Raw genomic sequence first — 27,467 nt, forward strand, 5'->3', positions numbered from 1 at the left:
GCGGCGGCGACCATTCGACCAAGAATCGAAGCTGCCCAAAACGGGCTGAGTTTGTAAAAATTCGGCAACAGGGGACGACGAGGCACCAACCAAATCGTCGCAAAACACCACCAACTTTCACGGACGTGGATTTTCCTGCTTTGGCGTCACCTGGAGCGGGATCTGTTCGAGTGGTTCCAAATCTGCAGCCATTGCCGTTGAATCAGCGGCAAAAAGTTGCAGACACCTCCAGGCTTCAGTCAGCAACCGAGGGAAACCAACCAGCTTCAACGGGTGAAGGTAGTAGTGACCTGTTTTCACCACAAGAACTTCTGAACATTTTCATCGAGATGACAACAACACTGCGTGGTTGCAAAACTCGTGCGGAACAAGTAAGAACGCTTGGAGGATTTATCTTAAAATACAGTTCGTAGTTTTCTCGTTCTAATGATTTTGAATATTTCAATGAACGTACGACTGTATCACTAGTTTCGAGTAGGAATCTCGCAATCGAAATCGCCAAGGCAATGCCATAGAGAGCGAACAATTTGATTTGAAAAGAAAAATAATCATGAAAATTGTTGTTTTAAACAGCATTTTATTTTCTACTATCAACAGCTCAGAAACTCCGTATTAACTATTCAATAGGGCGAATCTGTAGATGTAAACAAACAGTCTATCCCACTTGCTCTAGTGACAGTTCACGTTGAGTAAGAAAGGGATAGACTCTAGGATAGGCTGCTTGTTTACATCTACGGACTCGCACTGTTGAAAAGTTAATACGGAACTAATAGTTATATTTTTCATGTCAGAAAATGAAAGATCTGTGAAATTTTCTGATCTTTTCGAAAAAAATATTTCTTAAACTTTGGATCAAATCAATTTTTTTGTAATATTGAATATTTGACCTTTTTGAAATGTTAAACGATGGAACTACATGCTGTTCCCCTACACAAATAAAAAAAAAATGCCTTCGACAACCAATACAATTCCCAAAATAGTTTTTATATTGATTTAACCAACTTTTTGCGAATCGCGTTTTATACTTTTCTCACCACTCTAAGTATTCGTACGAGTAAACTTACCTCGGGGACAGACTAGCGTTGGTCAGAGCTTCGCAAAGCTCGCCAATAGATTTGGTGGAGCGCAGCTTACGCGACAGTGGATACACGTTCGACACGGCACTGTCTTCGTCGGACAGGTCCTCGCCGGAATCACTGAAAAAGGAAAGCATTTAGTTTGATGAGATGAAATTTTCAAAAACATTCGACCGCACCTTCCGTAGTTGAGTTCCAGCAGGTCGGACTGCGATGCGACCCGTTTCTGTTTGCGCAAACGCTTCAGCTCGCTTTCCCGGTTCTTTAGGTCGCGCAGTTCCTTCTGGATCTTTTCCTCCACCGGGATGTAGCCCCGTCGGATGGGTCGACCGTTGGAGTCCCGCTCGATGACGGGTGGCGTGGAGATGGCCGTTGGTGGGAGCATGATGTGCGATCGGTTCAGCTCGATGGGTGACTGAAAGAAGGCGGGCTTAGATTAGTGAACACACTTCCAACTATGTTATCAATATGCTCACCCGATGCTGCTGTTCCTGCTTGTTCACGTGGCTGCTGCCGTTGAGACTGTTGCCGTTGGCACTACTAAGATGACCGTTGGCCGTGGCCCCGACCGCTGCGGATGGCTGCAGTTTGTTCAGTCGACCTCGGGAGGCAATAAATTTCTGCATTATTCCGCGCTGGTTCGGGTTCGGGTTGAAGCGCCGGTTCGGAGAAATTTGGAAGAGCTGCGGCGTGGAACGGGCACGGGTCAACGAGTTTGATTGGGGCGGCGGCGCCATGAACTGCTGCCGTGCCGTGGTGATGCCGTTAGTGCTCAGGGTACCGTTTAGCTGTTGCTGTAGATTGCTGCTTGCCTGTGACTGTGCTTCGATCTTGTCTTTCAGGTTGGACACCGACGGCGAGTGGATGGGGCTGGGCGAGAGTGAAAGTCCGGAGTCGTCCGAGTTGGCCGACGAGAGGCAGTCATCCATCGAGGAGGAATCGTTCAGCCGGTGGCCTTGCCGGAGTTCCTGCTCGCGGCGGGCCACCTCGTTGATCTCCTCCTGTATCCGTTTCAGCGGGTCCTCCGTCTGGAAGGGGGGGACGAAATTGAGAAGAATCATTAGATTAGTTTATACAAGATAAGCTATGCGAAGTAATTTTATTTTAACAATAACATGTTTTGCGCATTTTCAAAGGACGGCGAGGAATTAGGAGAAATATCTGCTTGTGTGGATCAATCGAACCGCGCTCTGGACTCACAATCCAGAGGTCACTGGTTCGAATCCCGAGGCAAAGGCAAAAAAATCGTGTTCAAAACTGGTCTAAAACATGATTTTGGAGCAAATAACATGATTTAGACCAGTTTTGAGGACGCTGTAGAGACAAGCTAGCACAATAGAGTTATCTACGTGCGCATGTATTACGTGTACGTACAAGAAAAAATATTGAGGTTAAATTTTGTACCGGCCAGCAAAACAAATGGTGTGCTAGTGTGCGTGAGCTCGGGTTAAGATAACTCTATACTCTCTTCGGGAAAGTTGTAGAGTACCTTCCAGAGCATCTGAATATGAATCCGTTTTTAGTACAGCGTGAAACAAGATTTTTTTTTAAATATCAAAATAAAAAAAATCCTATACAAATTCCCATAGAAAATTGAATCGCTTTGCGCAAAGTGAGGACTAAACCAATCTTTCTCAAACTTTAGGGAGTTGGTTAGGACCCCAAAAGGAACTGAAAAATTGCTGTGCTCACTAAATTTGGACAACTTTATTTTTTTCCATACATTCATATTACACCATAATGGCACAATTTGCTCTAAATCCGAAATCGATAAAATTTGATGTTCGAAAACGGTGTAAGAAAGTTTGTGATCAAAAATTAGTGTTTCTTGCTTTTTTAAATATTACGGCTGATTTGGAAATTTGAAAGTATTTTTAATTTGAAAAGTCGAAAAAAATCACTGCAGTTTCACTTTTTGACACTGAAAATCGGACGCATAATTGCTGAGAGATCTTTTAAAAATTAAAGAAAAAGAAAACCTTTTCTTTCTGTGTTTTTTTTTTTCAGAGGTCTATTGGTCAATCTTCAATGTCTTTGAAGCAAATTTTCTGATAGTTTTGACAGCTTGACATCCAAAAATGAAGCTTTTTTTTAATTAAAATAAAGAACAAATATAATGTCTTAACTTATCAAACTATCAAGAAAACATAATCGAAAAATATTTTCCCCCTAATATTTAGGGGGAAATTTTGAGGAGAAGAGTCTAAGATTTGTTATTGTTTTAAATTGCAATCTTGAAACACTACTAGTACCGTAACTTGGGCGAATCGGGACTACAGTCTGAATTAGAGCGTCCAATTTCCCGTCCCGGGAAAAATTTTCCCGGGAATTCCCGAAAAATAATATTTCCCGTTTCCCGGGAATTTTTTAAATTTCCCGGGAATTCCCGAAATTCAAGCGGAAGTATACATTTTCCTTACTTTTTGGTCCTAATTTTTTTTTAATTTGAAAAAATATTAATGAGAGAACCTAACTTAATTTTTTTCATTTTAATCTACTGCGCATAATGAACTTATAAGAAAAACGGGGTATCAATGATAGGATTTCATTCTGTTTTTATACAGCAATTCCCCACGAAAACAGCATGGAAAAAAACAAAAGTGCTCGGATCGGGCTCAAAATTTTTCTGGGGGTTCCCTGGCCAAAATAATTAGACCCGTATTTTTTTGTTTGGCCATTAGGGTGACTTACGCCGTGTTAGGGTGGTCTGAAAAATGGCCATTTTCGTCGATTTTCGCAAAAACCACTTTTTTCAAAAAATCATAACTCCTCGCCGTTTCAACCGATTTCAATTGTCTTATACGCAAATGAAAGGTGATAAGTTGGCCTTTCAAGGAAAAATAGTTAGAAGTTTTAAAAATAATTTAATGAACTCCTCCCATTTTTTAGTATGTTATGTAAAAATGTCCGGGGAATCCGATAAAAATATTTCCAGACATAGGCTCTTTGGTCCAGACACCGTCAAAACGGCATTTTAAAGTTTCATACGCCCTTTCCATATGTTAGGCTAGATTTTTGAAACTTCTTATTATTTTTCCTTGAAAGGCCAACTTATCACCTTTCATTTGCGTATAAGACAATTGAAATCGGTTGAAACGGCGAGGAGTTATGATTTTTTGAAAAAAGTGGTTTTTGCGAAAATCGACGAAAATGGCCATTTTTCAGACCACCCTAACACGGCGTAAGTCACCCTAATGACCAAACAAAAAAATACGGGTCTAATTATTTTGGCCAGGGAACCCCCAGAAAAATTTTGAGCCCGATCCGAGCACTTTTGTTTTTTTCCATGCTGTTTTCGTGGGGAATTGCTGTATATTTTTTTTTCGAACTGGTAAGGTTTGTCTCAAGATTATTATTTTGTAAAACATGTACTGGGGTAGGCCACACAAGGTCCATGCACTATTGTTGGAAAAAAATGTTTTTCAATAGTATTTGAAAACTAGTGGCGTTGAAAATTGTATTTAGCATATTGGGGTGACTTTGTACAAAATATTTGTTGTTAAAATCAGATTTAATGTGTTCAAATTTTACACAATCACTAAGGTTGCTGATAAGTTTTTAAGAAGAAAAAGAAAATCAATGTGTATTTTACTTAACATCTTCTATATATATAAAAAATTTCGACGGTTTTGTTCGAACGCGAATCAGTTCAATACGGAGCGTCGGATAAAAGTGCTCTTTGTTGCGTTGGGTTCGTATAAGCCCAAGGAAGGTTTATACGCTAATAAGTTGACATTTTGGCCACTCTGAGACCGGTTCCGGAACACCTACCGTTTGTATGGGAAAAGTTACGTAAAATCAAATTTTGATCACAGGAGGCTGAATAAGCAAAAAAGTTAAAAACGTCAGGAAAACTAAGAAGGGCAGGACGAAGTTTGCCGGGAAGAGCTTGTAGTTTATAATTTTTTTAACAATATACCTATAAATTTTTGGTGAAATTGATAAAAAGTCAAAATGTTGCCTAAAAATCCTTAAAATGAGTTTTGTTGATAAAATTACGGTCTAGAACAAGTTATTTGCCATGAAAAACATAATTTCTGCATGCTTTTATTTTTGTGTTCTATGAGTCAACGTTATTCTTAAACATATTCCTTTGAAATGGAAACAGAGACAAATTTAAAAGCATTTTTATGGTTAAGAAGCATGGACTTTACTCACTGATTCAATATTTTATTTAAAAAAATAATACATCTTAACAAAAAAAAATAAATTGATATAATAAGAAAATTTTATTTATTTTTACAAAGTTGTATGATTTTTATAAGCAGTCAAGCCATTAATTGACCCCTACACTCATTTTGAACATTAAAGTTGCAGTTCTATACAATTTTGTTGCAAAATATCAATCAGAAGTAGGATAAGATCAATTTTCGATAAATTTCAAATTTCCCGGGAATTCCCGGGATTTCCCGGGAAATTTGTTAAAAATTTCCCGTTTCCCGGGAATTTAGTAACCCCGGGAAATTGGACGCTCTACTGAATAGGGACAGCACGTTTAAAGAGCACTTAAAAGCTTCAACTTCGGAAATGAATGTCCACATTTTGTTGCTCTGAATCTTGTCTAACATAAATTACTCAAAAATACCAAAATATTAGGCTAAAACATTGCTAAAACTGCTGTCCCAATTCGCCTCATGTGTCCCGATTCGCCCCAAATGACGGTAATCATGATTTTATTTATTTTTACTTTTTTTATGTGCAAAAAAAAAAAAAGAAAATACACAACAAACATGGTACCGCCATTTGGGGCAAATTGGGACATCAGTCTGAATAGGGACAGTACGTTTCAGAGCAGTTAAAAGTTTCAAATTTGAAAATGGAAGTTGTTGCTCTGAATCTGGTCTATCAGAAACCACTCAAAAATTTCAAAATATTAGGCTGCAAGCTTGCTAAAACTGCTACCCCAATTCGCCCCATGTGTCCCGATTCACCCCAGATGACGGTAAATATTGTTATAAAAAAAAAAAATCAAATCAACTTTATTAGTACAGTGTAAATCGTTTTCGATTTCTCACATTTACTTCCTTCAATAAAATGCTGTAGAAACTACAAACAGGAAGTCCGCAGACGACTTCCTCATTCCTGGGACATAGCGATGCGGCTCAAAAGCCTTCAAAAGCGTGAATTATAGGGTGAAATTTCGCTGGCTGACTGGCTGGCGAATCCACCGTACTGTAAAGGTCTGCTTCGTGACGGTCGAAGTTGAAACTCTACGTGAACTCTTCAGAGGTTCACGTTCCTGACGTGCTCTCTTGACGCAGTTGTTATTATTATCTGTTTTTTTAGTTTGTTAACAAAATTGAATCAAAATTGATTTTGTTTCTGGTTTTCTTCAATTTAGTTCTAATTTGATGGCAATAGCGTCAACTAAGTGCTCTAACGACAAAGTGCCATCTAAACGGTTCCACCATGCCACCAGCGCGTCGATTTCACCCGTACACTTCCTGGCAGTACTGGCAACGACCAAAAGACCAAGAGGTGTAAGGTAGGTAGGTACATCTGCTGCGGCCTGACTCGGTGATCTTGTGACCGACACTCGGCGGACCATGCCACCAGGCCGATATGAATTATGTACGCGGGGTGGTGGCGGCCTTTTTCAACCTCTTTTATTGGACTTCAAGACGACGCCTCCGCAGCGCCAAAAACGAGGCCACTGCTCGTGACACTGAAATTGGAAAATTGCTTACACTTTTTTTTTCTTTTCTTTTTACCAGACCGCCATAAGATCTGCCAAGATACTGTTGATTGGCGGCGTCAATCGAGTGGTTGCGAACAGATTATGGGTATTTTTGGGCTGCTTTCGACAATTTTTGCTTGTTTTGTTCTCGCGACTTGTTTTGGTGAGATTTCTTGTTTTGCTAACGTGACTTGAAAAGCTTTTTGATCTCAGAGTTTCTGACGAAAATGGTAGTAATTAATCGAAGATCTCACGACAAACAGCATCATTTTGTCAATCTTTTCTCCCTGAGCAACCGTCCGTTGGTCGTCTTCGTGGGAAAGTGATGATCTCATCAAACGCATTCCTGGCAATACAATCTGAATGGGACAGGTGTACCGGGAGAGAAAGGTTTTAATTGGTGAGAATTAATTTTTGTTTGGCCAAAATGAAGAGTTCAAAATCCTAATCCAACCAAGATTCCGCTATTTTTTTTTTATTTTCATTTTAAAGACATTATAATGTTTTGGTTGGAAAAGTTTTTTTTTACGATTGTGAAAATATTCAAGAACCTATGAAATCTTTTTCTTTTTAAAGGGAAACAATGTTTTTTTTTCTGAAAACCAAAAAAAAAAAACATTTACAATTTGCGATTTGTTATTTTTCGAAAAATTGTCTGTTTTATAGAAATACTTGGATTTTTTTTAAAGAAGGTTCAATGAATCAAATTTGTATTTCTTGCTTGTTGTGCATTTTTGAAAACCCCTGACTTAAGGCGATTTCTAAAACCCCCTAAAAGCAAATCAATTAACCCTCTAACTGCCCACATTTTTTTTTCGAGGATTTTATTTTTTCCGTGTTTAGGAAGTCATTTTGAGCAGCTTTTATTCTACGAAAAACTTTACTTCTCTTGTTTTATCTTTTTCTTCTTTGATTTTTAGTATTTTAATATGCTTTTACGCCGTTCTAAATAATTTTTAATGTTTATGTCGCCCCCCCCCCTACACCCCTTCAAATTTGGTCCAAAAATTCAGGGGGCAAAAAAATATGTTTTCAAAAAACTTCCAAATTGTAATAAAAATAGAAGTCTCTCCTATATGTCTAATGAAAACAATGTAAAACGCATTATCATGTATTAATAATCATATTAGGCATTTTTTATGAAAATCCGCAAAAACTTTTTTTTCTCGCAAAAAAAAAATGTTGTTTAGATATTTTAGAAACTACTAATGATTGCAAATAACTGGACAGGTGTGTAATGCATTTGAAAAAAAATTTTTTTTATTCAAATGTTTGTTTAAAAAAATATTTGTTTTGTTTACTTATTTAAAAAAAAATAAAATTTCCAACGGTAAAGCGTTCTAAAATTTTAAGAGTTCTTCTTTCCAATGCTTTTTAAAGATCAAAAATTGGTTGAAAAGGGTTAAAAGTTGATTTATTGGACCATTAAAAAAGCATGCTTTTCAGAGTGCAGATATGCAAATGCACAGTCAGAGAATTTGGGCGAAGTTTGCAAAACAACTTTCAGAATTGCTGCAAAACCTCTAAAATCCGCAATATTCGAAAAATATCTAAAAAAAATATTCATACGAAGATCTAAATTGAGCAGGCTGAAAATGCTGATAATGATAATTATGAAATGATTATAAATTTTGTAAGCAGTAAGTCATCTTCAACTATGTTAAAGGAAAAACTTAACCAATCATGTCACTCTTGAGTTACTTTTCAAACAATTGATTATAAAAATAGTGGTACGATTAATTTAACAACAATAACGCACAAAAAATGTAGTTTATAAGTTTATCAAACAATTTATCCACAATAAGTAATATGTTGAATTAATTTTAATTGCTTTCTGTACACATAAAAACAAAGAAAAAAGATCTCTTGAAGGTTTTGAACGTAACTTAATTCGTTTTTCTTTAAATATTTGTATTCTACAGTAAGTTTCAGTAAATTCCACACAACGTTCTAGAACATGGATCAAGTGTCCCCGGAGATCAAATCTCCCCAACATTAAACAGTTGAAATATATCTACTAACCTTTTGTAAAATAGTACAATACTAACAATAAAGCTTGTAGGAATAACTCATTTTCAAGTGGCCAACAATATTGATTCGGGAATACAGTATTAATAGGGACAGCAGCTTTTAGAACAACTGAAAGCTTGAGATTTGAAATCGATGTACTATTTGTACCGAATTCGTTCAAATATATGAAAATATTGTGCAGAAACACAGCTAAAATTGCTGTCCTGATGGATACATATTTAAAAATACAAAAAAAAAGGTTCCTCAAGCCCAAATGCCATACAAAAAATTCAAATCGAATTCGCACTTGTCGTCTGCATGCAAATGAAAGTAGTTTCGCAAAACGAAATAAAAAACCGAATTAAAATTGCACAACTTTTGATTTGTCGATTGACGCGCGCCAGTCGGCATCGAATCACACGCACGCGTCCCAAAGTGTCTCAAGCGCCATGTGCTGCTGCGGGGTGTAAAAAATTCGCACCACGTTTCGCGCGCACCCCAAAAACCTGTTGCGCGGTATTGGCGGCGATGATCGAAAATCACATTATTTTATAACCCAGGCGGGGGATGGAGGCGGGGAATTACATTCGAACGAAGAGACAACCAAAACAAAAGAAAATCAAGCCAAATTATTTTCAAATGTTATGACGAATGCAATGGCGATTTTTTTTTTTGATTGAGTGAATTTCGTTTTCATTCACCTGCTTTATTTTGCATCTGTCTGTCTGGCTGATTCTCTCAATTCTCAATAGAGGGTGATGGCTTCAACTTTAAAAAAACACGCGATATTCACCCACACCACATGATACGAGCTGGCTCTGGGGCTGGTGGAATGGAATGCTTCTGTGTTTTGTGAGTTTGACCGGAAAATGAAATTATGCACGTTTTTTAGTTACCCTCTTCTCGGCGTTCACCTTTTTTTTTCTCTCTCTCTCTCTCCTCTATTCACCACCTGTGTTTTTTGTGCCATTTATGCGATACGATGCGATGCTGTTCAGGCGTCCGTGACGGAGCCATTTGGAGCACGAACGAAGACATTTCAACCATTTGAGTTACTCCTCCAGCACATTGTTGTTCTGAGTAGTGCAACAGTTTGTTGTAATTTGCCAAACTTTTAAACAGAATGTTTGTAAATTAACACAATCCGGTTTCAACAGTTTCTTGAAAAGCATTTAATGAAAGTTAAAAAAAAATTGAGTTTGGAGATTGAGTAAAATCGATCCTTTTAACTTTTCTGACAGCACTACAGCACGAAACTAAAATGAAGTTGTTTTGAGGGACCCTGTTATAACCTTAAATCTAGATTAAATTTTCAAAACAACCTATCCCTCATGGGTTTCCTATGCAGATAGGACCTTTTGAAAATTTAATCGAGAAATAAACTCTGCATAGTGGAGAAAACCTTTCACATGATCGACACCGTCTACTCAGATGATGTTAATGATGATAATATTTTGCAGAAACTTGAAAATTATATCAAATTTGACGAATTCACGAACATTATTTTATAACAATAGTTAAAAACCTGTTCGTCATGCGAAGGGAATTAAATCCAAAATTTATGGAGAAAGTTACTATTTATTTTATAAAATTGGGCATAATTATGCCTAAATTGAACCAAAACTGATTATTTTTTCAGGGTGGTTAAATAAATCTTCGCGGATTTCGCGGAAATCTAAATTGCTCTCACCGAGCAGGATTAACATAAATCTTTGTACTTTCTTCTGGAAATACTAGATTTACACATACATTTTCCCTATCTATCGAGATCTGCGTCGTATTCTTGAAGACAGACTCACAGGAACATTCAGCAGAAATCCGATAAAATCGCGAAGTTATTCGACAATATTTTCAGACATCGGCTCTTTGGTCCCGAGACTTTCAAAACAGAATTATATGTTTTCATTCGACCTTTCCAAATGTTAGGCTAGATATTTGAAACTTCCAACTATTTTTCCTTCAAAGCCTATCTCGTTTGCGTCCAAGACAGCTAAAATCGGTTGAAATGGTGCGGAGTTATGATTTTTTGAAAAATGTGGTTTTCGGACTACCCTAACACGGCGTGATCACCCGAATGGCCAAAAGAAAAACATACGGGTATTATTATTTCGACCAAGGAACCCCCCGAAAAATGTTGAGCCCGATCGACAAATTTTTTTTCGTGGTAAATTGCTGTATATACACTAGGGTGACCGTGTTCGGTGGCGTAGTGGTTATCGTGGTAGCCTCTGACTCCAGTAAGGTCTGGGTTCAATCCCAGATGGAACGGTGGCATTTTTCGAGACGAGACGGTCCATTTGCATAAAAAAGGTTTTGGGTGACTCACCACACATAACCTTCGGACGCCTAGAAATGGGCAGAAACTTGCAACAACCCCCCCCCCCCCTTCTTTCAAAGTTGGGCAGAAAAATCAGGGGGCATAAACAATATTTTTCCAAAAAACTTAAAAATTTCAAAGAAAATTCAAGTGCAATCAGCTGAAATCAATTTAAATTGCATTCCCAATGCATTAAGAATCATTTTTAGCATGTTTGGGTTGATTTAAAAATCATTTGAATTTTTGAAAATTTTAGATGCAAAAAGTATTTTAAAATGTATTTTACACTAGTTCAGTTGTTTTATAATCATTATTTTTCAAAAAAATAAGTTTTGACAAAAAAAAAATTATCGAAAAAAAAGTAGTATCGCAAAAAGTTTTTTTTTCGATATTTTTATTTCTTCAGAACTTACTTTTTTGAAAAATAATGATTATAAAACAACTGAACTAGTGTAAAATGCATTTAATAGTAGTTTATGCAACATGTTGCAAAAAGAAGATTTTTTCAGCACGAGTCGTACATTTATCCAACGAGGTTCACCGAGTTGGATAAATACGACGAGTGATGAAAAAATCAAGTTTTGCAACAAGTTCCATACAACGTTTTTTGCAATTCCGAAAAACACACTTTGAACGAAATTATATGACAAATGCCCATGCATTGAGAAAATGAATCGTTTAAATCAAAAAAATGTTGAAAAGTATAACTTTTCCTAACAAGTGCTGAAAAATTCAACTTTTCAGCATCCATTTCAGTGCTGAAAAGTAGAACTTTTCAGCATTTGTTTTGAAAAGGGTTACTATTCGATTCTGTTATTTTTGGTACCGAAAAGTAGGCTGTTTCGTCGCTCAAGAATGAAAGGAAAAGTAAATTGTTTCACGACGGAATTGCAAAAAAACACTTTTGGCATTCAAATATTGAGACTATGGCCTGTTATTAAAATTTTATATTTTTTTATTTCCGAGCCGAGGGACAAAAACTTATTTGCATCGGCCTAAGGAAAAGCAATAAATTAAAAATTCCGTCAAAAGTTGTTTGTAATGTGTCGGATCATCGGAAATTTCAAAGAAAACACCTCAATATTTTTACAGATTCTGAAAGAACGGTAAATTTGAATCAATATTGGGCTGAGGATTTAACGTTTTGGTTGCTGTTCTAGGAGCGAATATGTAGTGTACATCTATGCCTATATTGAACCAAAACTGATACTTTTTTTGAGGAATTTGTTTAGAAAACTGTTCCCTAAAACGTAATTGATTAGAAAATGTTCCAAAATGTAATGGTGTACAGAGGATTGAAAAAAACCTTATTTGGCAATAAACAGTTTTTAAATGAAATTATCTATGTTTTGGATTGTATAATGTTCAATGATGTCATTTGATGTATTGTCATGACAAAATGTACTAAAAAAATCGATCTTGGTTCTTCCAACTTTGATTTTGGAGTAATTTTTAGAAACTTTGCATTCTTCTTTGATTTCTATCTGGCAGAGTCTGGATTTTTTTTTAAATTTTAGGTCAAATATTGGTCAAATATATAATTTAGAGTCTCTCAATGCCTATTCACAAGAATTTGGATGGTTATCAATATGAATCCATCGATTTTCAGCGATTTTCCTTAGGAAAATATCCTAGAAAATCGAGAAAAAAAATTGAAAACAGAGGTTTTGGTTTTAGGTCTATTCTACAACCCCTACGAAACATCTCAATTTAACAGAAAATTTGACAAAAAATATCAGACTATTTACAAAGCCATAGTTGATCATAGAATTTACTGGTTTCAGCGTTTTTAGTCATTGTTTTGTTCAAAATAGCACTTTTGGAGAGAACTGCTCTGCTTTGTATAGGATGTCTGTCAGCCATACAAATTTCATCCATTTTGGTTAATTCAGTGACTAGTAGGAATGTAAAACGTAAAAATCTCTTTTTTTATCTGGATGATCTAAAATTAAATACACGACCAAAGTTGACCCTATAGAAACATAGATTCTTTCGAAAAATTGGCAAAATAACATGAAACAAGTCTTATCATCAAACCCTAGATTTCTAACAATTTCAGGATTATTTTTTCCAAGTTGGCGAGTTTTTAGATAGAAGCCCGTTCAGAGGTGGGATGGATGTTAGAGGGTAAATTAGTGAAAGCCTTTCAAAATTTTGATCATTTTTAGCGTAGTTGTTCTACCAAAGATTTCGAACTAATTTTGAAGTTGTGGCACATTAATGCGATTGAATTGATTTTATTAGACGGTTCTAACTTGATCTAAATTGATCTAACAATCTTGAATCTAAATTGATTTATTAAACGGTTCTAACCTGCCACCTTTTTGGTAGGTACTATCTGGAGTGGTGAGGTTTGGACCAAACCATGATTTTTGTCAAAATGGCTCAAAATGTTAAATTTTCTGAAGGTTTGTTTTCTGTGCAGTAATTTTGGCTGGAAAGATATAATATGCTCAAGATACTTTCAGATTTGATCAACTTTGAATAAAATGTAATCGAAAATCTATAATAAAAGTACGAAACTCAACATCGAAATGCAGTGTCATACCGGTGAAGGTATGACTACTTTGTACTCGGAGAAACCACCGGAGTGTAACGATCGATACCCGTTGACAGAGACCTGATTTGTGGGTCAATTTCAAGCCATTAGAAAATAAAAGCCGCTGACAGCCTCCAATGCAACTCTAGTCTGTCTCAAAGGCCAAGTTCAAAACCTCGTCACATCGTCAACCAGTCGGAGTGAGTAAAAGTGGCAGCGTGCGAGCATAACTTATAATTTGAGCCGGCCGTCGCACCGCGACAAGTACTCATTACGCTATTGCCTCTAACATGGCTTAAGCCGGTATCGAGTGCGGCGACTGAGGGAAAAAAAACCTGGAGATCACCAGACAGCACCCGGTTCCGAGACTGGTTTCCTGCCCAAGAGCTTCCACGCAAGAGTTTCATTTTCATTTGAACGAAAGTGAAAATAAGACGGTAAAGTTTCTTCACGGTCGGTGGCCTATTGAGTGGTTCGATGGAGTCTGCTGGCCAACCGGAGGAATGCCGTGTGGGCAGTTGGTCAGCAAAGTCGAGAAGTCCCTGGTGGGAGATATTATTAACTTATGAAACTGTATCGAACTTGGCGTAGGTGGTAGTGTATTGATCAGGCCGGACATTGCATTTCTGGAGTTTGGACAGTTTGTGGACGTTCCAGGGTTAAACATACATCTGAATAACCCATGTCATGTTATGACAGCGTGAATTATAGTTCCTTAAAAAAATCGACACACGTTTATGAGTGCACCATTTTTGCTACTCTCCTTTGCGGTGGCAAATGTGGGCAAAGTTCAAGAGCAAAGGTTGCAAAGTTCACTACCGTCCATTTTTTGAGAGTCATGCTCCAAAACAGAAAAATCATCATTTTAAAGTACCTTCCTGGTATCTTTATTCTAACTTACGTATCAGTACTTCCTTTTTCACCATTTAAAATTCAATTTTATTTTGATATTTCGTCGGAAATAGTCTCGTAGGGAATTCCATCATGATCTCGCAAGGCACGTCTTCATTGAAGCAATCTCAAAGAAACCAAACATTTATTTATTTACTTGCTAATTGTTTGAACTCCCAAGATGTGCTGCTCTCCTTGGGATCAAGATTGCACAAACACAGCGAAGAAGCCGAGAAAGAAAGTGAAACACAAATAATTAATCACCGTTTACCCGATCGGAAAGTAAAAGCAGCCAGTCAGAGTATAGTTTGGTTTGGCTACAAAACAGTAAAAGTAAGAAGAGATCGTCGTCCGATGTTGCGGTATGCAAAATAATAATTTGCAAGCTGTTTCGAAAAAGCGAACGCGTGTACGCGGAAAGATGAAGTTCCATCATACAATCATCATCAACTCTCGAGCCGAAAAAGAGGTGCACCTAGGTGTTTGTCAAAATGTGACGAATTTAGGTCAAATTTCGTATGTTGTTGGTTTTTGCAAAGTTGTTTGAAGCAAACATTAAAAACCCAGCAATGTTTGATTTGATTGAAATAGAAAGGGTAAAAATGCATGAATGCAATTATTTCACTCTGTATAACCCAGCCCAAATGTTTTAATTTTCGCTTCAGAGTTTTAAAATAAATGATTATTGTTCTTTTAAATATTTTATCGTTGTTTTGTTTATAATTTTATAAGTTTGGTGGTACCGTCTTTGTTATTCACTGGACTTTAATATTTTAATGACTTAAAAGATTTTTTAATTTTATAACTTTAACAATTGCTAACAATTTTCAAAGTTTTTGGCAACCACCCACCCCACCCCTTTTCAAAATTAGCCCGAAAAATGTCTAGAAATGTTTTTTGCACTACTTGATAATATGATATCTAATTTAAAAAAAAAACTAAACATTGCAAAAAAAAAAAAACTGAACAGATGTAAAGTGTTAATTTAAAACACTTTTTTTCAATAAATGTTTGAAGTCGATTTTGGAGTTATTTTCCTGCCACGTGGTGGCTGATTGCCATGTGACGTCCTCTGATCGAGGCAGCCTTCTTAGTGTGTGTTGATTTTTCCCTTTACATTTAGCTGGGACCATGAGAATTTCTGCGGCGCCGGAATGAATCCGGTTCAAGGCAAGACCAGGGGCCTCGGATCGTCTTGCACTCTTCGGAAGAATTGTTCCCCAGATCATCCCCTAGGACCCCATGGTATGCAAAACTCGTCATTTGTTAACGGCTGTCTTGTACAGAGCAATTTACCTAAATGCTCCAGTTTTACGGGTTAATTCCCATTTAAAGTTGTTCCTTCTCAAGGCAAGCCAGTTTTCAACCAAATGGGCTGAAATTTTGGCCTGAGCCTCCATTTTGAGTACTCTTTCGGGCAATCTCATATAATTTTTGATTTGAGCAACTTTATTTTTTTTTGACCCGGGCTAATGTTACACCCTCCTCTCGACTTAGCCAGAGTCGAGGGACATAAACTTCAAAAAAAAAATATTTGCAACGACCACGCACAATTTATTTTTTAAATAAACTTATTTTCATTTGAAAAAAAAAAAATCAAAGCTGTCTTCAAACCTCCTCAATTTATCAATTCTAATGGAACTTCATTAGAATTCCCTTTTGTCAAAAAATGCTTTTTGAAGAATAAATAGTTACAAAAGTAAAACATTGAACAAGACAAATGTTTGTTATGATACTTTCGAAAAATTAGCAAAATATCAATGCACTGCTGAAAATATATTTTCATAAATTAAAAATTTGTCCTAAACTGCCCTATTTGATTAACCCTTTACTGCCCAATTTTTCTTCGATAATTTTTATTTTTCCATATTGAGCAACTTTTGTTCTACGAAAAACTTAACTTTTCTTGTTTTATGTTTTTCCTTGTTTCATTTTTTATCATGTTTAGTTTATGTTTGTTTCTGATAGTATTTGGCTTATTCTATCACCTCTTGCCGTTATCGTTAGCCTATATATGGGACATATACCCGTTTTAATCAGTGTAAGCCGTTCGACCACAAAAACACTTTATGAAAGCTGTAATTCATTATCAATGTGCTGATAGGCCGATAATAGAAATTGGCTGAAAAAGGGTATAGTTTCCCTAGTTTTTTCATGTTTCCACAGTCACTTTTCCATTTTTGCCTGCTTGTCACATTTTCTACTATAAAATAATACCATACCATTATATTACAAAAATTACATAAAATATAGAAAATGTTAGTGAAAACACAGCCAAAGTTGATCCAGAAAAAAAAAAAATTTTATAAACATCGGCAAAGTCACATAAAACAAGTCACAGTTCTAACCCTAAAACTTTCTAAAAATTAAAGAGTTCTTTATTTCAATACTTTTTAAAGAGCGATTTTTTTATATCGAAGCCCGCCTAGAGGCTGGGTGTTGTTGTAGATGGTTGAAATACAACAATAAACGTTATGCAATCAATTTTAAATAGTTCAAACAACCGTACATGTTTTTTTTTCATTAATTTTTTTTTAATGAATTGAGAAAAATATGCAGAATTGTAGAGAACTCGAGTCGATTCATTAAGTAAAAATAATTAACTGTACCAATTTTAAATCAAATCGGTTGAGAGTCAAGGGTCGCTTTTTATCGTTGAAGTTTGTATGGGGAAAAGCAAAAAAATCAAAATTTAATCAAAGGTGGCGTTAAATGTGACGGATCATTGTCAAGTGAGCAATTCTCTACCAAAACCGGAAATGGATTTTATTTGTATTTTTTGATTTGACTCAAACTTTGTGGGGGCCTTCCCTATGACCAAATAAGCTATTTTGCGTCATTGGTTCACCCATACAAGTCTCCATACAATTTTGGCTGCTGTCCATACAAAAATGGTATGTAAATATTCAAACAGCTGTAACTTTTGAGTGAATTTTCTGATCAATTTGGTGTCTTCGGCAAAGTTGTAGGTATTGTTGAGGACTTTTGAGAAAAAAAATAGGAACACGGAAAAAAAAATTTGCAGATTTTTTTATCAACTTTTTTTACTAAAACTCAATTTCCCAAAATACGTATTTTTTTATTTTCGAGATTTTTTTATATGTTTTAGGGGACAAAAATCCGCAACTTTTGAGCCATAGAGAAACATTGTCAAAAACTCTGCCGCCGAGTTATGATTTTTTGAAAAAGTAGTGATTTTTGTAAAAAATCGAAGTTTCATGCAAAAACAAGTTTGACATAATTTTTTAATGCAAAATTGAATTTGCAATCGAAAAGTACTTTACAGATTTTTTGATTAAGGGCTCCGTTTTCAAGATATAGCCACCGAAAGTTTGATTTTAGCGAAATATTTGCAGTTTTTCAATTTTTAAAAATAGTGACCATGAGTGACCATTTCTATAAATATTTTTTTTGAAAAGTTCAGAAAATTTGCTATAAAATTGTCTAAGAGACATTGAAGATTGGACCTCTGGTTGCTGAGATACAGCGGCTTAAAGAAAAAGAAACACGAAAATAGAAGTTTTCTAAGTCTCACCCAAACAGCCCACCATTTTCTAATGACGATATCTCAGCAATTAATCGTCCGATTTTCAATGTTAATACATGAAACATTCGTAAAAATTTTCGATCTTTTCGAAAAAAATATTTTGAAATTTTTTAAATCAAGACTAACATTTTAAAAGGGCCAAATATTGAATATTACGCCTATTTAAAATGCTAGTCTAGATTTAAAAATTTTCAAAATATTTTTTTGTAAAGATCGGAAAATTTCACGAATGTTTCATGTATTAACATTGAAAATCGGACGATTAATTGCTGAGATATCGTCATTAGAAAATGGTGGGCTGTTTGGGTGAGACTTAGAAAACTTCAATTTTCGTGTTTCTTTTTCTTTAAGCCGCTGTATCTCAGCAACCAGAGGTCCAATCTTCAATGTCTCTTAGACAATTTTATAGCAAATTTTCTGAACTTTTCAAAAAAAATATTTATAGAAATGGTCACTCATGGTCACTATTTTTAAAAATTGAAAAACTGCAAATATTTCGCTAAAATCAAACTTTCGGTGGCTATATCTTGAAAACGGAGCCCTTAATCAAAAAATCTGTAAAGTACTTTTCGATTGCAAATTCAATTTTGCATTAAAAAATTATGTCAAACTTGTTTTTGCATGAAACTTCGATTTTTTACAAAAATCACTACTTTTTCAAAAAATCATAACTCGGCGGCAGATTTTTTGACAATGTTTCTCTATGGCTCAAAAGTTGCGGATTTTTGTCCCCTAAAACATATCAAAAAATCTCGAAAATCAAAAAATACGTATTTTGGGAAATTGAGTTTTAGTGAAAAAAAAAGTTGATAAAAAAATCTGCAATTTTTTTTTCCGTGTACCTATTTTTTTTCTCAAAAGTCCTCAACAATACCTACAACTTTGCCGAAGACACCAAATTGATCAGAAAATTCACTCAAAAGTTACAGCTGTTTGAATATTTACATACCATTTTTGTATGGACAGCAGCCAAAATTGTATGGAGACTTGTATGGGTGAACCAATGACGCAAAATAGCTTATTTGGTCATAGGGAAGGCCCCCACAAAGTTTGAGTCAAATCAAAAAATACAAAAAATAAAAATGGTCGAAATCGGCCGATATCGTAGAGAGTTGCTCAAGTGTGAAATTCTTATGTCAAATTTTATGACAATCATGACATTGTCCCATACCGCAAAACGACCCAAGTCAACCCTGACGAGTAATTAACGATTCAAAGAAGATGTTTTTGTATGAAATGATTTTTTTTACCAACTTCAAAGAAAAAAAGCGAAGCTTAACCATTAGTCGACTTCGCTCAAGATTTTCACAGTTAGGGTAGAGTAGTCATCAATGAGACACGGGGAACAATGATAAAATGGCTCTCACAAGTCGTAGTTTCAACCAATCAGGCTCATATTTGGGGGAAAGGTGTGTCTACTGGATACACGTCTGCCATATTAGTGGCTTTGAAAAGTTCTTCTGCTCCTTTAAAAAGTTATTCATAAATATTTGATTCTGGGGTGTAAAAGTAAATTATGGACAAAAAATACTTTTTCGCTAGTAGGCTGCCATTTACACCAAAACTAATATTTCTTCAAATTTCTTTCGACGTTCCATAGGGATTGAGTTGGGCTACAATGTCCTTTTATAGATTTGGCCAAAATTTTGAATTTACCCAGAATCCAAGGCTGTCTCATTGTTCCCCACTCATTTCAGCCCATGGGTAACAATGAGACACATTGATTTTTCTTCGATAAACTTTTCAAAATCGATGTAAATCTTTCAAAACATGAATTAAAAGTGATTTTTGGCATATTTATAGAGTTTAAACTTCACTTAACCAAAAATACAAAGGTATTTGGTATTAATATATGGATTTTGCAAAATTTAAATACTTTTTAGTGTAACTTTTGTTAATAAAAGTTTCATGTTGACAAAATTGCCCTGAAATGTTCAAGGCAAGTCACCCGCAATGGAACAATACAAAAACATGATGTTTTACTAGAAAAATGTTGATTTTCGTAGAGTGTCTCATTGTTTCCCAGCTGTCTCATTGTTCCTGCCAAGTGCGTCTACAATGAGACAGTTGAATAACTCTGGCTGTAGATGTCAGATCGATCTCATATTTTGGTAAATATTAGAACACATTAAAAGAAAGAAAATGCAACAAAAAGCGCATTAAAACACGCTGATCGTTCAAAGTTGAAAACCAAAAGTGTCTCATTGATGACTACCCTACCCTACTTATTTTTGCCTAAGGAATAAACCTGATGTCACCCTGCACATCATTCATATGAGAAAAGTAATTTTATATTACACATCATGTTCTAAAAACAATAAAGTATTCCAAACCTGTAAAAAAGGTTACTAAACTTCCATAAAACGGCTAACAGAACTCATAAAAAGAAGTCATGCAAATGACGAAAATTTCATCAGGTTGAAGTAATTGTTCTTAGTTTCTGATGTAAAATTGCACATTTTGTGTAAACATTTTTTACTAATATTTTTTTTAGAAAATTGCTAGAAAAGACTTAAATAAGTTAAAATTTATGTTTTTTTGATGCAATTTTACACAAAATTGTATGTAAAAAAATACACAAAAACTAACTTAATCCACCTATGTTGTTGAAGCCTTCTTCACTCTTTACCAACAATGAGTAATAAGATGGTTTTAGACACAAATTTCATTAATTTTTCTAAGGTCCGGAATAACAAAGTACATAATTATCACTTAAGTGGTCAAAACTGGAGACAAGGTTGTCAGGTTTTCAATTTTTTGGACTCGTTAGAAAGGACTTTCGATTATCTAACCAACGATGGGTCGGATAATCGATCAGGACTTTGTTTACACTTAAGCGATCATAACTCAAAGCAGTGTTGCCAGATCGTCAATCTTTTGGACTCATTGAAAAGGTCTTTTTATAACCTAACCAACCTAGGTTGGATGATGGATCCGGTCATCGCTTAAATACATTGAAATGTGATCCGGCTTCAAGAAGTTCATAAATATCAGTTATGTGGTCATAACTAGAGACAACCTAACCAACGATGTGTTGGATAATGGATCTGGACATTGTTTACATACATTAGGGGAGATCCGGTAACAAAAAAGTACATAAATATCACCTAAGTGGTCATAGCTCAAGGCAGGGTTGCCAGATTTTCAATGTTTTGGATTCGTTGGAAATGCCTTTCGATTACCTTACCAACGATATATAACATGATGATATTTGGTGCGATTTCCTGCAATTTATTTAATTCCCGAAATATGCAAAAACACATTTTTATACATAACTCGTAGTTCTACTTATCGAAACTTCAAACAATTCAATAGCACCGTATGGGACCCTGAACCAAGTCGAATGCGACTAGTTTGGTCAAAATTTCAGCCAAACTTAGACACATACACACAGACATTTGTTCAGTTTTCGATTTTCGATATGTATACATCATGGTGGGTTTTCGAGCTTTCAATAAAAAGTTCATTTTTAGAGCAGGGTTATAACCTTACCTCAATGTGGTTTTTTTTACTGTGTAGCCGATGTTTCATCACTTTGCAATTTTCAAAAAAAGAGCTAGACAAAAATTGTAAACACGATAAATGTGACTATTTCATCGATCTTAAAATATACCTTATACTCAACGTCCTGCAGCGTTGCATTCGTGCCGCTGGTGTTGGCATTCTGTTTTATTGATTTTGTTATCAGGCTGCAGATAAGAGCTCGATTTATACCGTTCGTTATCAAGACTACAAGCAATACCTTTCGCGCAAATCGTGATAATTGCAAAATTGCCTCCCCACCACTTCACGAGAGGCGAGATAAATTGAACAAACTAAGTGTATCGGCACTTGAATGAAAAAAGGCACCTCCATTTCGGAGAACAATAACTACAAAGAGGCTTAATTTAGCCGCGCTGGTAAATATTTTCCCAAATGCCCGTTGAGAGTTGAAGCAGCTTGTGTAAATATTGTCTCGCTCGAAAAGCAGTCTATTTCGAAGCAGCGCGGTATTCTGAGTGTTCATCTATGAAGCGGTCCTGTGGTGACGACCACGTGTGCAGCTCAAATTTAACCGTAAAACGCATTCTCTCTCTTTCTAGTCTGGGGCGCCAATTTGACGACTTTGGGTGCTGCTGCAACAGGAAATTACGAACCGACGAAACTAAATTTCGAATTGACTTCACAGCATCATCCGTTTCGTTCGATTGGTGAACGCAAATAGATATCGAATAACTTAACCTAGATTTATGTTGTTTGAGAAGATTGAAAACAAAATAACACATTAAAAGGCACCAAACCGAGCGCACAGCTAGAGCTGGACCCGTTGAGGAAGTTTTCAAGAGAATAAATTGCTAGTTTGGCAGGGGTCCACGTGTCGTCGCCATCGTGCTAACTTGTCGTACGTGCATTTTGGGCCAAATTGAGTTAATAACGCCATTTTGTGCAGCTCACAATGCCTCACCTTTTGACCTTCACAGATCCCCAAAATTCGATTTCAATCCTGAGATATTCAACAAAAACCGGAAAAACTCCGTGCATTTTTGTCACTTTACATATTAAAGTAGTTTCAATCTTGTCGTGCTATCTTGTCACTCCATGAAAATTGATGTAAGTGCGACAAAAGGCCAAAGGGATTTCAGGCCAGGAAAGTCAGGATGCGTTTGTCGCACGTACAAGCTAGACTACCGTAAACATTTGTAATTATAACTCGGGACTCCAGCAACCAACTTCAACCAAACTTTGGGACAATGCACAGAATGGTGAGCCAAACAAAACGTGTTTGTTATTGTTTACATTGCGTGCTCTCGTTTTTGAATATTCAAGGTCAAACATTAAAACGCGTTTTTCTCGGAACGTCAAAATGGCGGGTGCGACAAGATAGCACGACGACGTCGGTGTGATCACTAAAGTTGGTGGACTGGTCGAATGCGAGATTGTCTAACTGAGTTCGGCCAAGTTTGAATTAGGAAGTTATTTTTCTGTTGGCGGATGTTGAAATATATCCGAAAAAATAAATCAATTTATCATATCACATTCAAAGCAACGCAGCAGCCATTCGACGGGCAAAAGTCCTCAGACTGAGAGTAAAAGGTACCGTGATCGAACTGAGAGAATAAAGAACAGTTCGTCTAGGGTATTCTACTTTAAAGTTGATACCCAAGAAAAATTAAAAAAAAATGTGGTGATAGCGGAAATTGGTACGGAAATTATTGCATTGCCTTTATAGTATCGGCTACCACGCCTCGATAAGATTGAGAAGGGCTCATGCCGAGATATGACACAAAGTGGCTATGAACTGTGTCAATAAAAGAATTAACAAATCTCTTTGCTAGAGATCGTGCGAGAATTAAATCATCCCGCGAATACCGTTATCCTTACAGATTAATCTAAGGCCTTTTTTTCTCTCAATCGTCTGTTGTGTATGCTAAGCATTATACAATTGACATAAATATTTGACGATTTAAGAAATTGTAAGCTCATAACAGAAATCTGCCTAAGTCAGCTTCTCCTAAGCCCCACAAAAATGCATGCCTCCATGCCAAAGGTTAGCCAGGGCTACCTGCCCAACTCATTGATAGACCAATCATAACTTAACCATTTAAAACTATCTAGCTCTGACTAGTCCAAAACCTCACCAGATAAAAAGTTCCCATCCCGGCAGCAGCCGCCACCGTACGCAATTTGTATGCGGCGGCGCGCAGCAGACCCTTTTTCTCTTGGGAGGAAATCCACCTAAATGTGAAGTGATGCAATTCCTCCGAATCCGTTACATAAGGGAAAAGGTCGCAAGATCAGCGCCATCAGCAGCCAGCATGCATCCGTCGTGTTTGATTCGATGCACTTACATTCGGACTCGTAACAATTTCAAATTGCCATCATAATGATAATTTTAGTCTCGATCGTGAGACGTTTTCGTCGCGCATTTTTCTCACTATTTGTGTCGTGACGGGCGCTGATCCCCAAAATTAGGGTCATCACCGCCACCAGCGGGGAGGAGAGCATTCCCTTTCCTATGGTGTTGTGTTAGTGAAAGCATCATTGATGAAGACCGATAAAGTGCCTGAACGTAACGGTTTAGACAACCTGTACACCGTTTAGCTACACCCAAACGAGAGACCTATGACATCCAATGTGACTGACAAATTTTAGCAATCGTTGACACTCAATGCGTCAATATTCAATTTTAATATCGAAGCATACAATCCCGAAATGCAATCATATAGTATTGCATAAAACAATACCCTCTCAGGACAATAATATGCAAATCAATTCGATAATTCAATTTGAATTTCGTAATCGTTTTATTTATCGGATTAGAAGCGACATGGTTCCACCAGTCAAAACAAACGGGCCCCCATTGTTGCGTCCACCGTGACAGCGTTTCGTTGGATTTGAGTTTTTTGGGTTCCGTCTTTTGGTCGTCACATAAATTCCTAACGTGCCGCGCAGTGAAACGATCTTTTCTTCGTCTCGATTGCCACCTCTTGATTAGCGGGTCTCAAAACCAAAACACAATAAAATGGGCCATTATAATGCTTTGGAGTGCATGAAAACGACAGCACTCGCCCCTCCCCCACATTGGAGACCGCTGTTGGGAGGTCCGTTTTCACAGGTTTTGAACTCCAAATTGGAAGTTTTAGGAGGTTGATTTACGCAGCGTGCAACGCTTGAATACGTGAGACATTGTTTATTGTTTAAAGTACCTTTGTTAATTAGGGGATAATTGACAGTGTTTTTGTCTTGAACTTTTTTTTATACAAGATATGATTTATCATAAACTTGAGAATAATTTGTATCCACTGTACTGCCCCGAACGCATAAATGTCCCTTATGCAATTTCATCGATTTCGAGTTATTGATGCAGTTTAGTTCAAAATCGTGTGCTCTTTCAAAAGAGCCTTTAACGTCTAGTGCTTTGTTCTAGAAATCAGGAGGAAATCCAGTTTTTTCGCGAAAACTTAACACGTAGCCTAATGTAAAAAAAGACAAGACAACACACTAAAAAAATTGGGATATTACATTCGACGTAATCTTTGATAAAACCTATTAATTAATCATGTAAACGTATTTTCGATGTATAATTGGGTTTATTTTGACGTAAATCGATGAAATTCCCATTGGTATTTTATTGTATCGCCCAAAACCTAAAATTACATCAAATGTAATCTAATTTTACGCCTTATCTGATGCACATAACTGGAGCGTTAAATTTGATGTGGGTAATTCTCCGCCAACTCACACAGCAGTTGCCCCGACCCCTCTTCGATTTGCGTGAAACTTTGTCCTAAGGGGTAACTTTTGTCCCTGATCACGAATCCGAGGTCCGTTTTTTGATATCTCGTGACGGAGGGGCGGTACGACCCCTTCCATTTTTGAACATGCGAAAAAAGAGGTGTTTTTCAATAATTTGCAGCCTGAAACGGTGATGAGGTAGAAATTTGGTGTCAAAGGGACTTTTATGTAAAATTAGACGCCCGATTTGATGGCGTACTCAGAATTCCGAAAAAACGTATTTTTCATCGAAAAAAACACTAAAAAAGTTTTAAAAATTCTCCCATTTTCCGTTACTCGACTGTAAAAAATTTTGGAACATGTCATTTTATGGGAAATTTAATGTACTTTTCGAATCTACATTGTCCCAGAAGGGTCATTTTTTCATTTAGAACAAAATTTTTCATTTTAAAATTTCGTGTTTTTTCTAACTTTGCAGGGTTATTTTTTAGAGTGTAACAATGTTCTACAAAGTTGTAGAGCAGACAATTACAAAAATTTTAATATATATACATAAGGGTTTTGCTTATAAACATCACAAGTTATCACGATTTTACGAAAAAAAGTTTTAAAAAAGTTGGTCGTCATCGATCATGGCCGTTCATGGTCACCCGCGACAGACACGGACGACGAAACAAAGAGAAACGCAAAAAGTAACTTTTTCAAAACTTTTTTTCGTAAAATCGCGATAACTTGTGATGTTTATAAGCAAACCCCTTATGTATATATATTAAAATTTTTGTAATTGTCTGCTCTACAACTTTGTAGAACATTGTTACACTCTAAAAAATAACCCTGCAAAGTTAGAAAAAACACGAAATTTTAAAATGAAAAATTTTGTTCTAAATGAAAAAATGACCCTTCTGGGACAATGTAGATTCGAAAAGTACATTAAATTTCCCATAAAATGACATGTTCCAAAATTTTTTACAGTCGAGTAACGGAAAATGGGAGAATTTTTAAAACTTTTTTAGTGTTTTTTTCGATGAAAAATACGTTTTTTCGGAATTCTGAGTACGCCATCAAATCGGGCGTCTAATTTTACATAAAAGTCCCTTTGACACCAAATTTCTATCTCATCACCGTTTCAGGCTGCAAATTATTGAAAAACACCTCTTTTTTCGAATGTTCAAAAATGGAAGGGGTCGTACCGCCCCTCCGTCACGAGATATCAAAAAACGGACCTCGGATTCGTGATCAGGGACAAAAGTTACCCCTTAGGACAAAGTTTCACGCAAATCGAAGAGGGGTCGGGGCAACTTTTCCCGATTTCGTGTGAGTTGGTAGAGAATTACCCATGTAATGTTACATCAAATAAAACCCGATATCACGCACCTTTGTCGCTGCACGTCTGTCAGAATAAAGAAACGTCAAAACGTCAACCACGTTTTACGTCGCTGAGAAAATAATTTTTGTCCAGGTTCTCTTAATTTTTTCATCTTACTGATCGTAACCTGCTACAATTTTCTATAAAAAGGAATCAAAAATATTTGTAAGAGGTGAGTTTAATCTTCTTGAAGCGATGTGAAACAGATCACTCATATTTTTTTTTGTCATTTTCCGTTTCGTTTTTGTTTAGGTAGCGGACATCTTTGAACGTGAGGCAAAATACGGTTCTGGCTTCTTCTTTCTAAAAAAGTTTGAGAAGAGATGTTCCCGGAGTGAACCGAAACGGCAATCTTCAGCGGGATGGCAAACATGGTGCAAATGGCGTGCCGGAAAATTGGTAGTAGAATAGCAAAGGCTGTGCGGGTACTGGAGCGGTTTCGGTGAAAAACGTAGAAAAGTTACAAAGAAGACAAGTTTGGAATATTATGTGATAAATTATGATGTGATGCAATAAAAACGTATTGATTTAATAATATATAAAAACGTTTTATGTTGTCCAATAAGAATGGCATAATTCCAATAGGAAAATTTCTACCCAAAATTACGATTAATGTAATATTACACTACCATCGACATTTATTGAGTCGTGTAACATTACGTTTAATATGACCCAGCTTTGCGTCTAATTTGATGCTCCAGTTATGTGCATCTAATTTGACCGAAAATTACACGTTTTTTTCGTAGTGTGAAAGTTTGTTGGGCTAACAGTGCACATCAACCAGAGCTTTCGCACCGAGATTTTTGTTACAGACATTTTAGTATCTTCA

The 27,467-nt window shown here is 36.2% G+C and overlaps 1 protein-coding gene across 2 annotated transcripts in view; it reads right to left on the reverse strand.

The window, feature by feature from the left end:
• The window catches only part of LOC120416636 (uncharacterized), a 50,882-nt gene that overhangs the window by 3,404 nt on the left and 20,011 nt on the right, over positions 1-27,467 (reverse strand). For both annotated transcript variants that reach the window (XM_039578448.2, XM_052707356.1), the window contains 3 exons: positions 1,553-2,104; positions 1,256-1,491; positions 1,065-1,196 (listed from right to left, as the gene is read on the reverse strand). In XM_039578448.2, the coding sequence (XP_039434382.1) occupies positions 1,065-1,196; positions 1,256-1,491; positions 1,553-2,104 (920 nt within the window). The remainder of the gene's footprint in view (positions 1-1,064; positions 1,197-1,255; positions 1,492-1,552; positions 2,105-27,467) is intronic.

The sequence above is a fragment of the Culex pipiens genome, chromosome 2, assembly GCF_016801865.2.
Source record: "Culex pipiens pallens isolate TS chromosome 2, TS_CPP_V2, whole genome shotgun sequence".
Taxonomy (NCBI): Eukaryota; Metazoa; Arthropoda; class Insecta; order Diptera; family Culicidae; genus Culex; species Culex pipiens.